The 21,376-nt window shown below is 42.9% G+C and overlaps 1 protein-coding gene across 2 annotated transcripts in view; it reads right to left on the bottom strand.

Moving 5' to 3' along the window:
* The window catches only part of GPR39 (G protein-coupled receptor 39), a 73,556-nt gene extending 59,603 nt beyond the window's left edge, over positions 1–13,953 (bottom strand). The window contains exons 1-2 of one of the 2 annotated variants that reach the window (XM_039702411.1): positions 13,838–13,953; positions 12,749–13,763 (exon numbers count right to left, since the gene is read on the bottom strand). In XM_039702411.1, the coding sequence (XP_039558345.1) occupies positions 12,749–13,616 (868 nt within the window). In that variant the 5' untranslated portion in view covers positions 13,617–13,763; positions 13,838–13,953. The other variant, XM_039702420.1, reaches the window with a different exon arrangement.
* Between the last annotated feature and the right edge of the window lie 7,423 nt (positions 13,954–21,376).

Raw genomic sequence — 21,376 nt, 5'->3', positions numbered from 1 at the left:
TCTTCCCAAAAGGTGCCTGATTCTGCTTAAAGACTAAACCAAACAAGCCAAAAACCCACCCTGCTACTCCTAATCAGTCAAATAATGTAAATATGTAATACATCATGTAAATATGTTCATATACACACATCCGGGGTATCTGAAGACACAGACCATTTCAGCACTCCCTGGTGCCAAAAAGTCACATTTTGTGGCCACATGAATCCTGAGACATGCCAAGGTCAAATACCACAACTTGTACAGACTTAGGGAGGGTTTGCTAATCAGTGCCACTCAGAGAGTAAAATATTCCTTCAATAAGGGGAAAACTCAGGTCATCTTGGCTTCTCTTGAGCCATTTCGTTCTGACCAACTGCTTTCTTCTGCAGGACAGGCTAGTGGGCAGGAGAGGCAGGAACACACCATAAATTCACTTTCAGAATGAGAAAAAACCCTTCCCAATGACTGCTTTGTGTTCTAAGGCAAAGGGAATGAGAAAACGAAGCATCACGAGATGTAATAGAAAAATACATATCTCTTGTCTTTGTGGTTCTTAATTTGGGGGGTGGAGGGGTGCTGTGTTTTGGTTGGTTCGTTTGGTTTCATTGGTTCAGGTTTTGGAGTTTTTTTGTTATTTTTAAGGGAGTTCTTCATTATAATGTAGCAAAGCATCCTTCTATGGATGAAGCCCAGTGGCCAAGGGGTCAGGCTATCAGTTTCAAGTAATATAAGACAATTCAAGTGAAAAGTGATATATCTGAAAGACAGAAAATAAAATGCAGAGCTTTATTACCAAGAAGGTGAACCAGAAAATAGCATACAAAGAAATACAGGCAATTCTGTAGTAAGAAGAAAGGGAAATTCACCTAAGCACTGCCATGGACAGGAGTCCCAGCAGGGGCTCAGACTACATAATGAGAAGGACTGTTCCCTAAGACTACTTGGACCAACATCAAATACCTTTAATTTCCACTGATGCCTATTAAATTGAATTAATGCGGTGGAGCTGTCTCATACCCCAAGAGGCCCCTGGCACAAGTGCCAGCCCCAAGAGCAGAGCATTCCTGTCTGATTTCCACTGCCAAGCAGAAACATCAGTGCTCCATGGCAGGCTTGCAGGAGCCCACTGACACTGGCCACGCAGTGTGGGCAAGCTGCTTTCCTCCTGACATCTTAACAAATTCAGGAGCAATTCTTCACCTTGATTGTTAAAGACTAAAACCAAAACAACCGTAATCAATTACAGCATTCAAGGCCCAGGAGGAAATTTAAAAACGAGCTCTCAAGGTCAGGGATTCAGTGGAAATAGATCCTTGCTGACAAGAGGCAGGGCTTCCCTGAGCTGGTGGCTACATTTGCAGGACAGCTGCACCATGTGCATTTTCAGCATGTCAGAGAAGCAAACAGGAACACATGGAGCTGATTGGCAGCAAACAGAAGGGTTAACCCTCAATGCCATGACAGGACTTAACCCAAATAAGGTCTATGATATCGAGTCTGAAGGGAAAAGAAATCAATTCTGGTTCCCACGGGTAGGATTTCACCACTTGATTAGAGAAAGAAATGAATCTTTAAAGCATACTTACAGGAAAGGTATTTTCCATTTGCATGAAAGATGGGGATGGCTGCATCCCAAGTTAATGAAATCTAGTCTTCTGTGCCTGTTTGAGGATTTCATCTATTTGAATTATGCAAATATCAAATATAGCTTCATTGTATAAAACTTCAAAATGAGAACACTATCCATAATATCCACGGGGCCCAAAATTATATCCCCACTTCCCAAACTTAACATTGTTTCATTGAAGGCCAGAAAGAGGTTGTGAGTCTGTCCTGCAGCATTGTGTTCCAGCTATGACAGTCAATTTAGAGGACATTCCTGCCTGTCAGCAAATAAACATTAAGTCATTTCAAATTTCACCTCCATTTGATAAGGTTAAAGCAATTCTCTGGTGGAAATAGGGGCTCAGAGGCAGGCTTTTGAGTGGTAGTCATCAGGCACAGGGAGGCTGGCAGCCACGTGGGCTTGGAGGAGGGCACCAGGGCAGCCTGGCACAGTGCAGCAAGAGGAGGAGAAGCACAGGGATATCTTACCCCTGATTCAGAGACCAGAACATGCAGGAAATGCTTCCTTCACCTACAGGCTGAGATCTGGATGTGCACCAAGGGGGACCTGTGTGGTCCCAGCCCACCTTTCCAAAGTTTCCTTTTGGCAAAAGGTATTTGAAAGATATCTGAAATGTTCAGCTTGCTGAGGCTTGCTGGACCTTGCAAACCTCAGCAGTCTTCCAAAGGAGGATACAGGGTCACACAGGCCACACCAAGGAGCACCAAACATGACTTTTCCATTCCAACCTTTTCCTTCCAAACCAGCAGAGTCCTTGGCTTTGTGGCCAGAAATGTGTCTCCACTCCTACACAGGCAGCCACACCACAGACCTGCAGAAATTATCACATTCTGTACCCCAGAAACTAAATGAGTTCAGGCTCACTCTCTGCTTGGAAAACTGTCCCTGGCCGTGTCCTCCTCATGATTAGAAATTTTCTCATTTCTGTCTGTACTCATTCATGGCCCCTATAGACCTATTAGTTCTTGTGCCAATGCTCTCATTTAGATCAATGCAGAGAACATGGCAGTATTTTGTAATATCAGAGTGTTTGCACTGTAGGACAATGTTTCCTAAATTGTCAATATGTTCTTAGTAATAGAAAAGAATGCATTCAGATGTTGGCTTGGACCAGGAGACAAATAGAAAGGGGACATTTGAATTCCAAGTCGCTATCAAAAAGCTTTTTAGAATTCAGTAGATGTGTCTCTGAGCAGGAGGCAGGAAAAGGGAAGGGAATCCAGCCAATGGAAAGCTTCAGTCTCCAGACATTAACTTTAAACAATGAGTTCCCAAGGCTGCCTCCAAGTACACCAGGTGGGGAAAAATTTCCAAGAAAGGGCACAAGGGGAGCACTGAAGGCAAGAAAAGGGAATGCAGTCACAAACCTGCACAGGCACAGACACTGCTCCAGCTGAGGGGCGATGGCTCTTTGTGCCCACCAGACCAGCAGTTTCAGAAGAACTTTCTCATTTTGCTCTTCTATTGCTGTTTTTTGGTTGGTTCTTTTTATAGCAAATCTATAGTCAGCATGCATTTAAAGCTCTTTAAATGTGGATTTAACCAAGTGTACTACAACTTTCAGACTCCAGTCTCTAAGCTGAAGAGGAGGGTGTGCAGGCTGGAGGGAATATTCTTGCTCTGCAACTGTAGGCAATTGCAAACTGCTTGACATAACCTGACTTAAACAGGCTGGGCTCCTTGGGCAGAGTCTGAACATGCTCAGCCTGCCAGGCTTAACCCACTGCGCAGTGAGATCAGGCTGATTGTGCCCAGAGTCACTCTGCACACAGCTGTTTCTGAATCCCTTTTGCAAGGTTTTCTAACCAGGGTACAAACCAGATCTTCCTCTTTCCTTGGCACTCACTGCCCCACTGCACTTGTAGATAAAGCCAGCTGTATTCTTCTGTTTGCTACATTAAACAATGCAACCTCTTTTTAGCTTCTGTGAAGGATCTGTCTCTCCATGCTCCAGCCACCTTGGTAGCTTTTTTCCCTCCAACCTCAATATGGGTAGTTACACATTGCATTTTTACAAAAGTTCAAGTTTAAAAATAAATCTATTCTAAACCATTAAACTTCTGTAGCTAAGTTACTCCTCTAGAATCATCATCTAAGATTTCAAAAGTTTGTGTATGTCTGAAAATGCCAATATATGCTTTTACACACTTTGGCAGAAGCTGATGCCATCATTACTACCACTAAGGCTTAGGTGTTTTGGCTTTCAAGACAAAACCCCTTAAACACCATCTTATGAGCACCTGTGACAACCCATTTCACCCATTTTAGACAAGCATTTCTTTCAAGCAATCAGAAAGGTCTGTTGAGTAAACCTGTGACAGAAAGTCAGAAGGCTTTTAGCAATTTCACTGTCTGAAGGACAAGGGCAAGCACCAGCGTGCTTTGCTTTTGACTTCTGTTTGACCTTCATCATACAGTGCTGGTTCTTATCTCATGGTTAAAACCTGACATGTTAAAAGTTGTATTCACAAGAAAGACTGTTTGAATATCTGTGTACTCTGGTGCTGACATACTGCTGCCTTTAGCTACCTTCAAAGTTTTATTCTGATCTTTGGTTCAGTCTTAGCAGATTTAAGAATTCTCCTCTATAGATGTCTTTAAGCATTACTAAGAGATTCAGCTGGTGAGGACCTTCATTCTCAGTGTCTTTATGGGACAAATGTCAGCTTTCTTTTCGAACTTAGGGAGATCAAAAGTTGTCTTTATTGGAGAGAGAGACAATGTGAGGCACAGGAATTATAGCATCAGCAAGTACTAGAGCTTATCAAACAAAACACGCTTTGGTATACACATAACAGAGGTAAGTAACACACCCAGAAATTAACACCTTTTTTTCTGGAAAATTTTACATTTTAGGGACAGAAAGATGAGGGGGAAAATAACCAAAATTTGAAGGAGAGCATTTCAATTCCTTTTTTTTTTCTTGTCTGCACAAAATGTTTGTTCTATCATCTTAAAAAGCTCATGTTCCTGTTCCTGGCTGAAGGCAGACAGATGACATGCCTGGTTTTGCATATACAGAAAGTTTCATATTGAAAGCAGACATACTGGGACAGACCTAGGACTCATCTGCCCATTTATTTCTCTCTGTGATGATCCCACATGGAGATCTACAGGAGAAGGAACCAGGGATTTTTCTGTTCTATTCACACCAAGATCTTGGCAGCCAGCAGTATCAGGAGTTTCTAGAGTGGAGATTATATCTTGTTCTTGTCAGCACTATCCTTCAAGGTTATATTTAACCTCTTTTAGGATCTCATTTTTACACCTGGCTTCCACAACAGCGGGCTTCACAATTTAAATTTTGTGCCTTAGGGTAAAAGGACTATAACAATTGCAGTTACAGCACTCTAATAGAAGGCACAGGTATATACTGAACTCCAGGGATTTGAGTATGAAGGAGCAATCAAGAAAGTCTTCTAATATTTCTTCAAATCAAAATCTTCTTCAGCAGCATCATAGCAGACATACCACAGAAAGTCTGGGCATGAGGTGGCTGCTCATTTAGCTGTGTAAGACAATCATTACACTGAACAAAAAGCAAGCTGGCAGTAATATATGGAGGAGCAAATCAAGGTGGATTTGCAGAAATGCTGCATGAGCAGGGACAGAATATTTACACTACAGTCTGAAAGGGGCTGAGCTCTTTTGCAAGGTTCAGCTAGAGATTGGAGCAGATGCTGCCTAATCAAACATGGGGAAAGAAAGCCATTTACACTGAGGACAAGGATGGATGGCTAAGAAATGTTATCTTCTCTAATGAACCCCTGTTGTTTTTATACTGATGATTAAAGTTTAGTTTCCTGGTAATTGTTACACATGTGCCCCTGTTTGCAGGTGGTTGTAAAGTGCTTTCGGAGCACTCACAGAACTCTCCCTGCATCTTTCTGTAACAACATCCACCTGCTGATGGATCCCCAACTCTAACCTCATATCTGCATTTCAACTTAAAATCCTTATTCTAAAAATTGATAAGAACAAAAATGCTGGGAGCTTTTAATAGGGAATTAATGCAACAATGAGGAGCTTACAGACAGCTTAAGAGGAAATATGGAAAAGTTAGCTCATCACAGTACCAGACCTCTTTCTCAGTTTCACCTTTCCTTGAAAGTCACAATGCAGAAGATTAAAAGGTTCTTGGCAGACTCATTTAATCCATAATATTCTGGCCTTGATATTAATCATCCATGAATAGCAGAGATCAGAAGGATAACTGCTTTCTCACCTAAGCAGTATGAGCTTATGATACCCTCAAAAAAGGCTGAAAAACTGCTACAGCACATTGTGCCAAACAGAATCTGAAATCTTCTCTGTTTATCTTCAATGGTTTAGGAACTCACCTGCTACAATGAAAGGGAAGAAGTCTTTAAGATACTGGTCAGTTCTCAGTTTCTTACACAAATGTTGCCTCCAGTAAACCAAGAAGTTATGTGGGATAATCACAGACCCATGGAATTATTTGGGTTGGAAGGGACTGTGAAGCTCATCTTGCTTCAACCCCCTGCCATGGACAGGGACACATTCCATCAGACCAGGCTGCTCCAAGCCCTGTCTAACCTGGCCTTGGACACTTGTCCAAGTCCCTTTGGAAGGCATCCTGTCCTCCAGATGTGCCAACCACACCACTCAGCTTGGTGTCACCTGCAGATGTGCTGAGGGTGCACTCAGTGTGACACTCTGTGTCATCAAGATAATAAATCACAAAATTGAAAGCTTTGCTAACAAATGCACAGATATTAAAGTTGTTCCCCATTAAAATTCACAGGCTTGCAATCATTGTTAAAAGATAATGGCCCCAACATCAGATAGGAAAACAAAAGATTTAATTACAGGAACCGTGGTATAATTTGAATATGAAACAACAGAGGATTAGATAACACATTTAGCTTTCACAGGTGAAGATTCCAATAAATTATCTGTGAACTTCCCACAAACAACTCCTACCTACTGGAACTGGGGAGTTGCAAGAGCCATCTACATTTGAGATAGCATCATGCTCAGAAGAGAGAGCAAGAAAAGAGAGAAAAACTAGGAAATTAATGCTTAAGACAGTATTCCCTTGACCAAAGAATAAGGGCAGTAGAAGTCAATTCACTTCATAGCTGTAGCAACATCTGTGTTTCTCCACTTTGAGAGAAATAAATCTTCCTGCTTTCTTATCCACTCTGAAGAAAAAGACATTTCCCAAGGCTTTTACTTGTAAGAAAACGTGTCTTGGGGAGTTTGCCACGATACAGAGTGTATTTTTCAGAAGCTGAGGTGACACAGCCTGTCCTCAACTCCAAAGGCAGCAGTCCCCTGCCTGTTTCTTGGATCAGGTTGCACAGTGAGGAATATTGCCTGAACTTCCCTAATTCCTTCTCTTAGCATTTACCTAGGAGTGCCAGAAGAGCCGAGGGCCACTAGGTTTATTAACTACAGCTTGTAAGAACAAGAGAGAGAGATTAATAACATTAAGTTTAAGGCCAACATGGGTAATGGTCCTTAATGAGGCTTAAAGACTTTGGGCAGCTGTAAGTATAGAGCAGAAGTACTCCAGGAATCTTAGCTGGGCACTTATTCCCTGGGCAGCACAGATGCTGAAGCATAAAGAATCAAAAGCTGTAAGTCTCTACAGACCAGCCAGCTTCAGACCAGGTGAAATCCCAGCTACAGACCAGTGGAATCCCAGCTTCAGACCAGTGGAATCCCAGCTTCCTTGTAGGCATCAGGTGAAAGACAGAAGTGTGACCACAACTCTAACAAAGCACCAGTAAAGCACTCTTTGTCCTCATGGGCTTCTCAGGCAAAACCAGCACTCAGGTGTCCCGAGAGACCCTCTCTGCCAAGGTATCACACAAGGGGAATTATGGAATTATGTGAATTACATTAGCAGTGAATCTGCTCCTCTGACTACAGTGAGGTTGTTTTCAAAGCTGCAGACTTTTCATGCTGAAGCAATTTTTAAGTACTCTAATATAAAGTGTAATCACACATTGATTTTTCCATTAAAACTACAAAAATCTTAAATACCTTGGGGGTGCTGGCCTCAATTAGTCCCTATTCTTCGATTCTATTTCTCTTGGTGTTGTTTTGCCATCCCTCTGTGTAGGAGGAAAGGAAGAGTGTCCACTTATGCTGAAAGCACAATCTTCTATTACATGAGTCCAGTTAAAAGCAGGAGTAGATAAATTGCTTTCTGTACAATAGGGAGGAAAATTATGCTGGGCTCTCCCCATGTTCCTTTTTAAATTGCTGTGTGGGAAACCTGAACATACAGATGTCTGGATTTTGGAAGCTTGCATTGAGTCTATTTTACTGTGTTTTTTGGTTTGTTTTTGGTTGTTTTTTTTTAACTGACAGAAATTCCCCTGCTCTTCAGAGGAGCTTATTTGTACACAATTGCCCTGAGAAGCCATCATCCCTCAGTGCAGCCTTTCCATTGTCACCTGTTGAATAGCTGAGCTTCAGTTTTGTGCTGCCAGCATTCAACAGCACTGACTGGTTTTGCCACTGACACCAGTGGCAAAATGCTTTTGCAGAGAAGAGGAAGTCGAATTTTACCAAACACCAGCAGGAGAATAATTTGCTTTTATCACTTTTCCAAGAAGCAGGACCTGAAAGAAAAAACTCACTAGTTACAGGGGGTGGATGGCCCATACACCAGAGTGGCCAGGCCCTGGTCTGTTGGTCTATGTGTCCACCCATTCCAGTGCACTGAGCACTTGTCTTGTGGAATTCAAAGCCCTGCTCAGGAAAACATATGGATGGAATGACCATACAAAACACAGAGAGATTAAAATCATATCCAGTGTACTCATCTTCAGACATGTCTGCAGCCTGAAGAAAGGCAGCTCGATGGAATGATTAAAGAAATGAACCAAGAGGAGTGAATGAAAATGTGTTTAAAGAATGTGGGCTGGAGCTGTGTTCTGGAATATCATAAATTAGGTTATTCTTTTCATTTTTGTTCTATCCCTTTAGCTTTTTTTTTTCAGTAGGGAAAAACCCAGCCAAATTCCAGCCTATGAAGAAGCATCTAATTTTCCTGTAACAGAAGTCTATTGCCAAATTACCCTGTGCCTGAGTCATATCTAGATGACAACCATGCATTTCTCACAACTACTTGAAGTACTCTGAAGTAATTTGCTTCCTGAAATTTGCCAAGTGCCTTACAAAGTACACTTCTTCAGTGATCTTTGGAGAGGCTATTCCTACACATAATACCTTTATTCTGAGCAGAGCATTAAACTGCCACCAGCAGTACATGGGAAGAAAATGGTGCTCCATCTGAAGTTCTAAGAGATCCTTTGAAGCTCTGAGTCAAGGTTTCATCTAGATTCAGCTAATGGCTCAGTAAAGCTGGTCATGGTGTTTACAGAGGCTTTGGTGCTGTTATAGAATAGCCTGGCATTGCTTTAACAACAGCCACCAAAAAAGTGCCATGGCCTTGCTCAGGTCTGACTTCCTCCTGCCTAGCTTTTCTAGCCCTTCCCTTCTGCCCATTTTCTTTTTCATTTTTTTTTTTTCCACTTAGAGAGAGGGACTCTTTCATTCCATGGCTCTCACCAGAGTGCCAGTAAAGCCTCTGGCTGCTCTTGCCCTGTAAAGCAGACATGCCCTGAAGCTGGCTGTACCACACCCACATTTCAGGAAACACCACTGCCACTGCCTTCAGGTTGACACTCAGTGTATTTGACACACTTAAATGTTACACCACATAAAAAAAATTTAAAAACCATCACTACACTGCCTTTCTCAGATGAAGGCACTGCTGTAGGTTATAACAAATTCCCTTGCCTGCTTATTAAAAGAGCTGTAGGATATCTGCTGTCCAGGCAAAATTCATCCTACCTCAGACAGTCCCAAAGCAGAAAAGTTGCAGTTCTGTAGAGGTGGGAAAGGGAGAGCAGTGGGAATTTCCTGCCTCACATGTCCCAGGGGGGCTGATGGTGCTGGGTGGTACCAACAGGGCCTCCAGCTGGGCAGGTCCAGCGCCTGCTCTGGCTCCTGCAGACTGCTGCAGCTACAGCACTGCTTTAATGCACCTCCACCAACACTTCCATAGCAGCCAGACCACTTTGATATTTCTCTTTTCTGGATGGACCATCTCAGGAAGGACAGTTGTTTCATCATAGATGGGAGATTAAAAAAAAAATACTGCCCAGATGTCAACTGGCAAAGCACCCACCATGCCCAGCAGCCCCACTCAGCAGATCTGTGGAAACAAGAGGAGTGCTGCTCCAAAGGGTCAGTTGGAAGTGTGCAATACAAAGAAAGAGGATGTAGCAGCACAAATGGACTCTTATTTCAATGTCTGTACTGTGGTAGGCTTGAGGCTGCTTTATGCAAACTGATCAAGGCTTTTAGCAGAAGCTCAAACTGAAGCTTTAGAACCGACCCCATTTTCAGCTGGGATCATCAGAACTCACTTTGTTGTAGAGTCAGGCCCAGTGTGATGGCAAACCACACAGCTGGTTTTGTACAAATGTGCTTCTGGACAATGACCAGATTGGTGCAGCCATGGCCAGTGACCAGGCTCTGCTGGTGGTGCTTTCCCTCCAGCAGTTTGTGTAGAGGCCCATCCCATACTGCCAACACTTCCTAAAGACTCTTAACTTACTTTCCTAAAGATTCTTAACTTACTTTCAGCTATGGAAGCATTCTTTTTGTAATATTTATAATTATTGCTCTAGTTGGAGCTGGCTTTTACAGAATCCTTCCTTCACACTCCCTTTCTGTGTTTGCTACAATCCACTTATAACCTTTATAATTATAAGATATATGCCCTCCAAACCCACCCTTTCTTGAGAGCTCTCTGCTACAGTTCAGGGGCCTCAGCTCAGGTGTTGGAGCAGCAAAAGGTGCCCAGTGGCACCTTGTCACCATTTAGGTGGCCACTGCCTTCATGGCCATAGGAGAAAGACAAGATCAAGTAGCCACAAAGACTAAATGGATCCCTGTCAGGGAGGGTCAAGCATATTAAGAGGTTTTAATCACTGTTAAAAGCTTGCATTTCATGAAGGAGCCAAGTGTTTTCAGACTCAGTTCAGCTACCCAATTTCTGCAGCGGTGTCACCCCATCTAGAGCCCCTCCTGCAAGCATCAATACCATCTATGGCAAGTAATCTTTCACTTTCCACATTTACAATTAATTTCCATCAATGTTCTCGAGTGCCACGCAATAACATGACATTAAAAAACCATTACTTCCTCCTGGTGTCATCCTCTACTTAACTTTTTCTCATAGTCAGATTTATGATTTTAATCTCTGTTTTATAGAACTTATCACTTTTAACAACCAGAAGAAAATGCTAAATTGTTTTTATTGCTGTTAGATGTACAAAGACGTGATGCTATACACTGTCATTTACATTTCACATTAAAAGTGAAATATGCTGTGAATGTACAAGTATTGGTTTTAATTTGACCCATCTGTTAAATGAAAAACAAAGAGGACTTCTAAATCACAATATTTAAATTCAGCAATTTGTAAACAATTTATATGTTCATTTCTTCTGGGTTAAAACTGCCCTAAAGCATCACTGTTATGAAATCTCCAAATTAAATTGCTTTGCATTGTTCTCAGAAATGCATGCCAGAGTTTCTTCCTCCTCAGTATATTAATTTATTCCTCAAGCCAAGTAAATTAGCAAGACTTGTATTAAGAGTCTTGCCACTGAAGTAATTTTGGGGAATTCACACAAGTATCTCCTGCCTCCAGAAACTGAGAATACAGTGGAAGCGTCAGATACACAAGAAAGGGAGGAAAAGTCATGGCAATTTATCTTCTCCTCTCAACCTAGCCAGGATTTGGGTCTTAGGTTTGGCTTTAATGCTGCTGTGGTAATGTACAAGGGGAGGGAGAGCCACACATATCTAAGGATCCCCCAGGCAGCACTTAAGAGCAGATCCCTTTTTCTGCTTTGTGCCACAGATGTGTTCAGCTCCACTGCTGAGCCTGAACCCCAGAAATCTGTACTGTCACTAGAGTGAGGGACAGAGAGCTCTTAACAAACCACCAATGGGGCCTCTCCACTCTTGTGAGAGGAGATGATTTCTTCATTTCATGGCCTGACACAGACCATGGCAAAAGCAGGACTAGATGAGGAACCAGAGGATTCTGAGGGGGAAAAAATATTAAAAACGAGGAAAAAGCAATACAAAATCTAATCTACTTAAAGTTGTAGAAGTGGACAGATGCACGAATTTCAAGTCCCTCTCTGCCATATCAGTCAGAGCACCAAAAAGCAACACAGAAATACTGGGTGTACTGTGCATTCCTACCCTAGATAGTTCATTTGTTATATCCAGCATCACAATAAGCGACCCAACAAAACAGGAACTAACAGTAATGAAGCCAGGACATGATTAAGGGTGCCTATAAGACTATCAACAAACGTGGAGACTGCATGGATCACTGCCCAGAAAGATTCCAAGCTTGTGGAATGACAGCTCGATTAGTTTTTCGTCTGATGAATGTGGCGAGAGAGATCAGAATCAAACATAATTTCAGGGTTACAGGCCTTCAAATAAAACCAGAGGGAAAAAAAATTCAAAGAGGGCAATGGCAATTTGTGAGACCAAAACAACTCTCCAGTCCAGCCTCCTTAATGCTGAAATGCAACACAGCCACAACTGATGAGGCTGAGAACTCTCCAAGGAGCATCCTGAATTAACAGGGAAATGCCTTCAGAGAGAGACAAGCTTGAGATCTTGTCTCAAGCAAGACAGTCTTCCCTCCCTCCCATCAGCAGCCTTACTAAATACACTCATATTTGTAACTTAGTGGGAAAACATCCAAGTAGAGCTATTTTATATCCAGGCAACTGTTGCCTATTGCTACCCCAAAGGTCAAGCTGCAACAGCCTGTCACCCATATTGCTGCATGTAGGCATGTAATAAAATCCAACAGAAATAGTAGACAGCAAGTGGATTTTTCCTTCTTTTTCCCTCCCACCTGTTCTAATGGCAAAAAGAACCAAAAACACACAGAAACATCAGGATTCTTGAAATGTATCATCGCAACCAAAAGTATCATCCCTCATTTTGTACCACTTTCAAACCCTTTGGGAGAGCTTGGTGAGGAAAAACCTGAGGTTTCTGGGCTTTCTTCCCAAGTGGAAAGGGGGTAGGGGAGGCAGAGCAGGACATGGCTCTTACCCAGGAATAAAGTGATCTGTCTCCTGGAGCTCTTGCCCTCCGAACTTTCACTCTTCCTTAGGAACTGCTCCTGGTGCTTTGGTCCACCCTCCACTGCCACAGCCCCCTTCTTGTGGATCATCAGGGCTTTCATCATGCTGTGGCACATGAAGGTGACAGAGCCCAGCACGACGATGTACACAGCAAAGGCGCTGAAGACGCTGGCTTGAAACAGAGCCCACTTGGAGGAGAGGCAGGTGCAGATGGTCATGTTGTGCTTCAGCTCAGGAATGTAGTGCCTGGGAGTAGGCTTGACACAGGAACTCGTTCCCTGGTAGCCCTCGATGGTCTCCAGGGGGTACTCCGTGCCCATGGCGAAGGGCAGGGGCAGAGCCACGATGAGAGATGTGCCCCAGACAAAGGCGATGAGCAGCTTCACCGTGCGGGGTCCAGACACGGCCTTGAAGCGGAAGGGGTGGCAGATGGCCACGTACCTCTCAAAGCTGAGCGTGGCCACGTGCAGCACGGTGGCATAGCTGCAGGCCTCGAAGAGGAAGTAGTAGAGCTTGCAGGCAATGTTGCCATTGGGCGTGGAAAAGGGGCTCCAGATGGCACTGAAGAACTCCACGGGCATGCCCAGCAGGATGACCAGCAGGTCGGAGCAGGCCAGGCTCACCATGTGGTCAGTGACCTCCTTCTGCAGGTAGCCTTTCCTCTGCAGGATCCTGGTGACTTTGATGGTGATGCTGTTGCCCAAGAGGCCCGCGACAAAGATGCAGATATAGATTAAGGCCAAGGTGATCTTGACCCACAGAGCCACCTCAAACTCCGGGACATGGCTGTGGTCAATGAGAGAAGAACAGTCTGAAGAGGGTGTCTCTCCTGCCATGAGCAGTCCCAGGGTGGAGAAGGTGCTCTCCTGCCCTCTCCAAGTTTCAAGCTCACAGCAAACAGATCCTTCCTCACCTTGCCCCTCTCCCCGAGCCACACATGTCCGAGCAGTCAGGTACAAGGAGTGTGTCTCAACCAGCCACACCTGTGGGGTTTGTTGGTTTGTGAGCAACAGCCTCTGAGTCAGTAAGTTAAACAGGAAAGTGTTTCAGCTCTTACCTTTCTTTATGGCAAACACCTCTTTCTCTTTTTGGATTCTCGTCCTCCTTTCTCCACAGGGTGAAGCCTCTGTTCCCCAGCCCTTCACTGTGAGAGCTGCTCTGCTTTCCGTGCTTGCCTGTTCCCCAGCAAGCAAAGCAGCTTTTGGTGCTGGCCCCAGCAGAAGTCAGAGTCTGCGTGGTTATCTTTGTTAACCATTAACCAAAATCTTGGCTATCCTTAGTCACTGGCAGCACAGCAGGTTTCGAAAGAGGGAAAAAAATAAAAAAAGCAAGCCCCTCATATCTGAAAGTCACTTCCTGTCACAGGAAGAAGTGTTTCTCCTAAAACTGTGGTTTGGGTGTCAGGCTGAGTATGTGAATGGTGCTGAGGAGAAAGTATCTCCTCATGAGTTTAACATTCCCTGGGCTTCAGAATTCACTGCTGTGTGTGTTACTGCCCACATGCTTCACTTCTTCACATTTCCTTTAATGAAGACCTCGCATCTGCAGTGCTGGTTATGGAGCCTGTGCAGCCACAGACTGATTTACATCAACAGGAGCTTCTGGTTTTCAGCTGCTGCTAATGAACTGGTAGCTTCTTAAAATAACTGCTTAGACAGACTCTAAAGAGGCTTCTCGGAAGTTATAAAATAAGATGAGCTCTAGATTTAGGCACGTGGATTGTTTCCCTTCAAATTTCCATCTTCTCATGTAAGATAACAGAAATAACCAAGTCGGTAATCCCAGCTGTGCCAATGCTTTCAAATAATCTACAGTGGCAGGAATGCAAATGTTCTTCCCCCTCCTGTGTCTCACCCCAGGGGGAAAGAATTTAATGCAGTCTTTAGTTTTAGTTTCAAACCATAGCACTGAAGGCTCCCGAGGTAACCCCTGGAAATATTTAATTAGAGGATGTGTATATAGATTAGGAAACCTTTAAATTACAATGCAAAATGACAGTACAGCTTTTGCAGCTGTAATAGAAAGAGGCCCAGTACAGTGATCCGCTCCAGTGCCAAATCTAAGAGCAGTGGGCTCACAAAGTGATTTTTATTAACTAGACAAGCTCATGTGACCCTTGCAGTTCATGATAAAAGAGAAAAATTAGGAAATTGTTATTAAACAGTCTCCTCACATCCAATGGTTATCACTGTACCTCAGCAGCCCAAGCACACAATGAACAAAAAGATGCCCCAAACAGGATAATCAGCACCTGTTTCTGTGCATCATTTATGCACTTCTGTTTCCGAAAAATCACCTCAAACCTGGCAGAACTTCAAGCTGTGTAGTCCCAACCATCTTTCCTTACGTTTGATAATTCACATTTGTTCTGCTCAGACAAGCTTTCTATTATTACCCCATTTCTTTCACTTAATTTTACTTTATAAAAGTGTGAACAAAGATTACATATGCATGACTGAATTGTGGAAATGAAGCTAATTAAAATTTGCTGCTTACCATCAAAAGGGAAAAGGGAGAGAGAGAGCAAAAGAGAAGGCCCAATAGGATTAGATCTTCCCCTTTTTTCCACACCAATTATAAAATGCAGAACACAATTTTACGTTTTCAATATTATCTTTAGAACATACACAAAGTTTATTAAGTTTCTAATAAAGAGCTGGTGCCACAAAGGGGATAGGAAGGAAAGAGACAATTGTGGATAATCATAGATGGAAACCATTAAAAATCAAAAAATCCTCCATGGGTTACTGGACTAGATAAACCAGGAGTGAATATTCCAGAGTAAAATGCCTATTGTGGGTGATTACAGAAAGATGTATCTTCCTGGAGAGAGGCATTTCTCCACAACTAAATATTCTTAATGCCTCTTTGTGGCGTGGAGGTTCAGCTCTCACAGTCTTTACCCTGGTGGATCTCATACTGGTTTATAAATTTAGGATTTTTGTAATGGTCCCAGCTTAGGCAATTCATTAAGTTTTCCGTGGTATTTTGTAGCAGTGAATACCATGAGTTAATTTCTGTGTTGTTGCATTTCCCATAGTAGTTTTGAAGGTGAATGTGGAGTTGTACCTGGGAGAACACTCCAGGGAGTCCCTCCTGACTCCATCTGTTGCAATTGCACACCATGACTTCAGCTGCTGAGGAAGAGGAAGCAAGAGCATTACAGAGAAAACCCACTGTATTTCCTTCTCAAATCATCACCCATGGATGCAGAACTCTGCCAATCACTTGTCAGCCCCATGGTGAGAGAGCTGAGCCTCCTGGGGATGCAGATCTCACAGGCTCGGGCTGCAGCTGGCTCTGTCTGCCTCTCACTCAGCCACTCCATGCTCACACAAATGTTTGTGGTGATGCAGTTGTTGGTAAGAGATCACCGAGAATGGAGCACAGAGAATCACTGAGATGGAGCACAGATTGTTGCTGCTGTAGTGCAAAAGGCGATTTTTCACCTTCAGAGATAACAAAGCTGCTGTGATGGCCAGCCCCAGTCTGTTATCCAGCAGAGTGTTTCTCAGAGGGTTTTTTTGCTTTCCTGTCTGGTCTTTGGACACCACCATGGTGAAAAGCCTTTTGGGGCAAAGAAAGCAGAGCTTTGCCACCCATCCACTGTGTGAAGCTCCCTTGTGCACCTTGCAAAGCTCACCCACCACCTTGTCCCCCACCGTGCCCCTGGACCAGGCATCCCAAACTCCTGCAGAGGTAAAAACCGTCAGGTAGAAAAAAATCCTAGCTGGATTGAGCGTCGGAAAAACAAACCCGTTGGGCAGGTGCTGTTGCATTTGGGTAAGCAGATTAACCCTTTCCAGCCTGCAGGGCCAGGCTGCTCCTGCCTGCCCAGAGCTCTTCCCTGCCCTGTGCAGCATCATCACCCCTGGTTACTGCTCCAGTACCGCCCAGCACAGCGCAGGGCTGCTCTGACTGGCACACAGGCACTGCCACACTCCCGTTATCTCTGCAGAATTGTTTCTCGATAGCTGCGTTGTGAATATGCAAATCCACCTTAATTGGCTACGCTAATCACACTGCTCCGACTGGTTTCTGTTCTCGAACTGTTCCAGCTACTTGACAGGAACAAAGGAAATATCTCGGTGTCTTGCTTCCCTTCGCTTAAAAACTCTAAAACCTAAATGAAAAAGGAGAGCTATCTCGAAAGCAAAGAAAATGAGGCTGTGAAAAGGATTAACTTTTTTTTTCAGATAAAAACACATTGACTGTTTTTTTCTTGCCAGTCTTTACCATTTCCCATCTCAGCGAACCTCTTGTCCCCAGAATAGCTGTGATACCTTTGTCTTGCCAGTATTTGTTTAGAGAAAGTGAATCCTGGGCTTGTTCGATTCCCTTTGAAACACAAAGTAAACAAAATGAGATTGCTGTTCTGCAGTGACAGCTACTGTGATCTACACAGGCAGAGGGGAGAGTGCTGCGGGAATGAAAGGAAGAAGCAACACAGACAAAAGTGAAATGTCCGAGTGATTTGAAATGTTTTAAGAAATCAATTTGCTTAAGACAGCCCATGTTGGCTTTGTAAATGATTTTTCATTAGAAATTTAAATAATTAAAGACAGCTCTCAGATAACTTGTGGCTTCTTTCTGTTTTCTGGAATCTAAAAAGCCTCTTTACCCTTAAGATCCCTTCCTATTCTTCTGGTGAGTTATTATTGAATAATATTTTTCTCATTTGGAAGATTATTTTGATGGTTAATAATACAAATAAATACAAGCTTTTTGTGAAATTAATTTCTTATTAATTTCCCTGTGAGTTTGGGTTTTGGTGAAACAGTTTAATGACCATTGTGCTGCTAACTGTTTGGCTCCTTTTCTTCTGGCAGCATGAGAGGCTGGGTTATGTGAGCTGGGCAGTGGATCTTCCACGTAACCGGAACATCCATAATGAATTCTGATGGAATTAGATTACCTCTACAAAGGTGGCACGTGGAAAGCTGGCATCTTTTATTCAGCCATGTGCAGTGCTACCTGCTGTAATGCCATCCTCTTGGAGCAGTGTATTGTGAATGTTTGCTTATTTGGAGGACAGAGACGGGATTTCAAGAGTGCTTCCAGGATACACAGTGAAAAAGATCTCTGCTCCAAATAATTCCATCTAAATAAAATAGATGAAAGCACTTCTCTGCTTGCAGTGTATTTTACAAATTGGCAAGCAACATGAGAAGAAACTGGGCACGGTGAGAATAAATGGTTTCTCCAAGATACAGAAAATCTGTGCAACACCTGAGCCTCCTCACCAATACACTGGATTCCTGCTAACTTCCTCTCATGAAGGAAGGTGACCTGCAGCACCCAGACTGCTGAGAAAGAAATGCACTTCCACAGGTCTTCACTGGCTGTTTTGGTGCTTTTAACTGATGTTAATTAATGGTAATTAAAGAGTACAGCACCAAAACACATAACACAGTCATATCTGGAACTGTTGAACAATGCACCACCTGCTGTCTGATCTCCCTGGTAAATTAAAGGCATTAAAGCTGTTCAAAGCCTTCACCAATTGCAATGCTGTCTGAAGTAAACCAAATGCACCAGGAGGTCTGTGCTTTGCTGTGATTAGGTGGAAGAGCACTTAGCCTGTCAAGGAAGTGAAAGGGTCAATGTTCCACTCTTGGAGTAAGGGAAGAGATGCCCTCCTCTGTCCCTTGACACAGCAGGAGGTGTTAGAGCCTGAGGAGAGGCCACCAGTCCTGGCCCCAAATGGAGAGCAGCTGATTAAACAGGCTGGAAAATGCAGGTAAATCTGAAGTGAGATGGTCCTTTTTGCATCATTTGGGCATAAGGCAGCAAAGGAAATGAGTTTATTTATATCCCAGTCCTGACAAAAAGCTGTAACTTACAACCAAAACAAATACATACATTAAATCCAGATCCCAATAATCACAAATCAACTGTATTGAACTCATATTCTGAAATATCAGTCAGATATTTCTGACTGATATTTCAGTCTGAAATATCTGACTGAAGCAGATATTTCTGAAGCACAGTGGCACCAAACCACAACATTTGGTTCAACAAATCTCAGTCTTGGGGCACAATCCCCAGCACACTGAATCAAATCCCATTCTTCTCTGTGTAGCTTCTAAACTGCCACCTTGTCCAGATAGATATTAATGGCTGCAAAATACAACTCAAAGCTTCTATTTGAGAGCATACTCAGTTCCTTATGCCATATTTTAAGTGAAACTCTTCTGTGCAGTTTACTTTTCCAGTTCAACTTTTAACAGAGGTTCACACTTTTGGATGCTGCTATGCTACTGCCCTAGAAAAAAATCTTGAGATTTTCTTCTCTGAATGTGGCTCATTGCTGAAAGCGACAGGACAGAGAGAACTTCTGGAAAAATGTGTCTCACATCCTGAATTCTCCATAATTTTTAAAAAAATCTGCAAGGTTGATAATCCATGGAAATGGTTGTTACATGCAGGTACCAAAACACTGCAGTTCAAAGCTCATGCTTTTTTTTTCTCTACCAAACCAACAGAGAATCTTCTTTAAATGTTGATGGTTTAATCCCAGTCTCCTGGAAAAAATCTCTTTAAAGAATTACTAAGCCTTATCATTGAAAAAAAAAAAAGCAAAAATTATCTCCTTACTTGCTCCTTGTGCTTGCCATTTTGTCACTGTCAGGACTTGCACTCACACGCCCAGCTGAGCTATTATGGAATAATTTTACCTCTTTTCAGAGCTCAGCCAATGAGGTTTGGCCTGAAGTAAACCAATGACAGCTTTTTGACCTGATTCAAAGGAGTCCTAGCAGCACATCACCACAGCAAAGGCACTCCTGCCACCCTGCTCCTTCTCATTCACAATACATATAATTCAAAATATCCAACTTGTCATTTTAAGGATCTTGTGTTTTGCTGTTATGTAGCTCATTCCCTTACAGAAACATCAACAAATTCAATTTTAAATAGCTTGTAAGAAAAAAGGCAGAGTGTTTCACCTGTTGCTGTAATCTGGGCTACAACAGGTACCAGCAATCACTGGATACAGCAGGAAAATTAATATTATACAGTAATTTATGCACCTAGAAGATGCCACACATAGGTTTCTAAGTAAAACATGTGAATTCTTACAGAGATGAAATCTGGCCAGAATGCAGGGCTTCAGTTCTTGTTCTCAGCAAAAACATGAGGTAAATTTGGCTCCAGGATATTCTATCACCACCAGCTCAGTGTTGACTCATGGAGGATTGCATTTTTTCTTCAGTGCATTTTAGCTGTCATTGAAATGCAGAGGCAAATATTAACAGTGTAATGGGACTGTTTGGCAATTTAGCACTATATTGATAAATGCAAGTCAAGCAAGGAAAATATAAAACAAACAAACGTGCAAGTGAGTTATCTAAATTTAGAGCACACACTTTACCTCGGAGTTAAGGTTTGTATTGCTTGCAGTGCTTATTTCTGGTGGCCCTGCACAGTGTGTGTGTGTGGCTCATCATTTATGCTTTGGGCATGCACTTATGCTCACTTTATCCGTGTAACTTCCTTTATTCTGGAAATGCTTCTATTCAACAATGACATGGGAAGTGGCTGCTCACTGTCCTACAGATCTAAATCCTGAAGCTGAACAGGGAAAACAGGAAATGGGATCCCAAACTGTTTATTTCACCTGCGTTTATGTGGTCCTGCATTCCCTGCAAGCGGTTGTTTAAGCACAACAGGACATACCTACAATCAATAAATTGTTATGACTCCACACACCAGGTAAGTAGAGCTCTTCTGTTTGGGAAAAATACAAAACCACCTTTGTCTGTAGCGAACTGAGTGCTTTTATATAAATTCTGAAGCATGAATTATTAAGTTAACGTGAAAATATTTTAGTTAAGCCTTTTTTTTTTTCTCTCTGAATCTCTAATTCTCTCCCCCTCATCCCCACCCCTGTTGACAATAGTTTCTATCTTTGTTCCATGCCATGCTATTCCCACTAAGAAAACATATGCTTTGAACAACTGGAAGTGCCAACCTGCTGCCACAAGGCCTGTTGTGACACCTGACACTGTCACCCCAGGACTGCCTGTTGGCACCGAAGATCTTCCTCAGCGGAACCAAGGCCTGATTGATGCCATACTAAAGAAAATGTGCAAAATATTCCTGTTGCCCTGGGAGTGTCTCTTTTCTCTGTTGACAAGAAGGGCTCCCAGCACAAGCACAGCATGGAGACAGCATGTAAAAATCTTTGTGAGTGCATCAGCTGACATATCCCACACATTTTGTGAATGTTTCTTTGATTGCCCAACTGTTGGGTGACTTTTCTTTGTTATTGTAGCTCCCAGTCTTAACTTCTCTTTGATTTAAGAGCCATCAGGAAGAATCACTGCATGCAGAAGCCAGCTAGCAATACAGACTGCTCAAGAGTCATTACAGGCCATCCATTCAGATGAAGAAAGGACTCGGGTCTAGGTCAAAAGAAATAACTCTTCCAGAATGGACTCGCCTGGTTTCCTCCTAAATAAACATTTGATAAGGAATAGAAATTATGCAGAGACACTGTCCACAGTCCACAGATAGTCTCTCCAGATGCTACCCAGAAAGAAGGAACTGGAATTTGTAATGTTATAAAGTTTTAACTCAGACTTGTGTATTACCT

Source organism: Passer montanus, unplaced genomic scaffold (genome assembly GCF_014805655.1).
Source record: "Passer montanus isolate IOZ18808 unplaced genomic scaffold, ASM1480565v1 scaffold1, whole genome shotgun sequence".
Lineage (NCBI taxonomy): Eukaryota > Metazoa > Chordata > Aves > Passeriformes > Passeridae > Passer > Passer montanus.
This window is presented reverse-complemented; position numbering and strand designations above follow the sequence as displayed.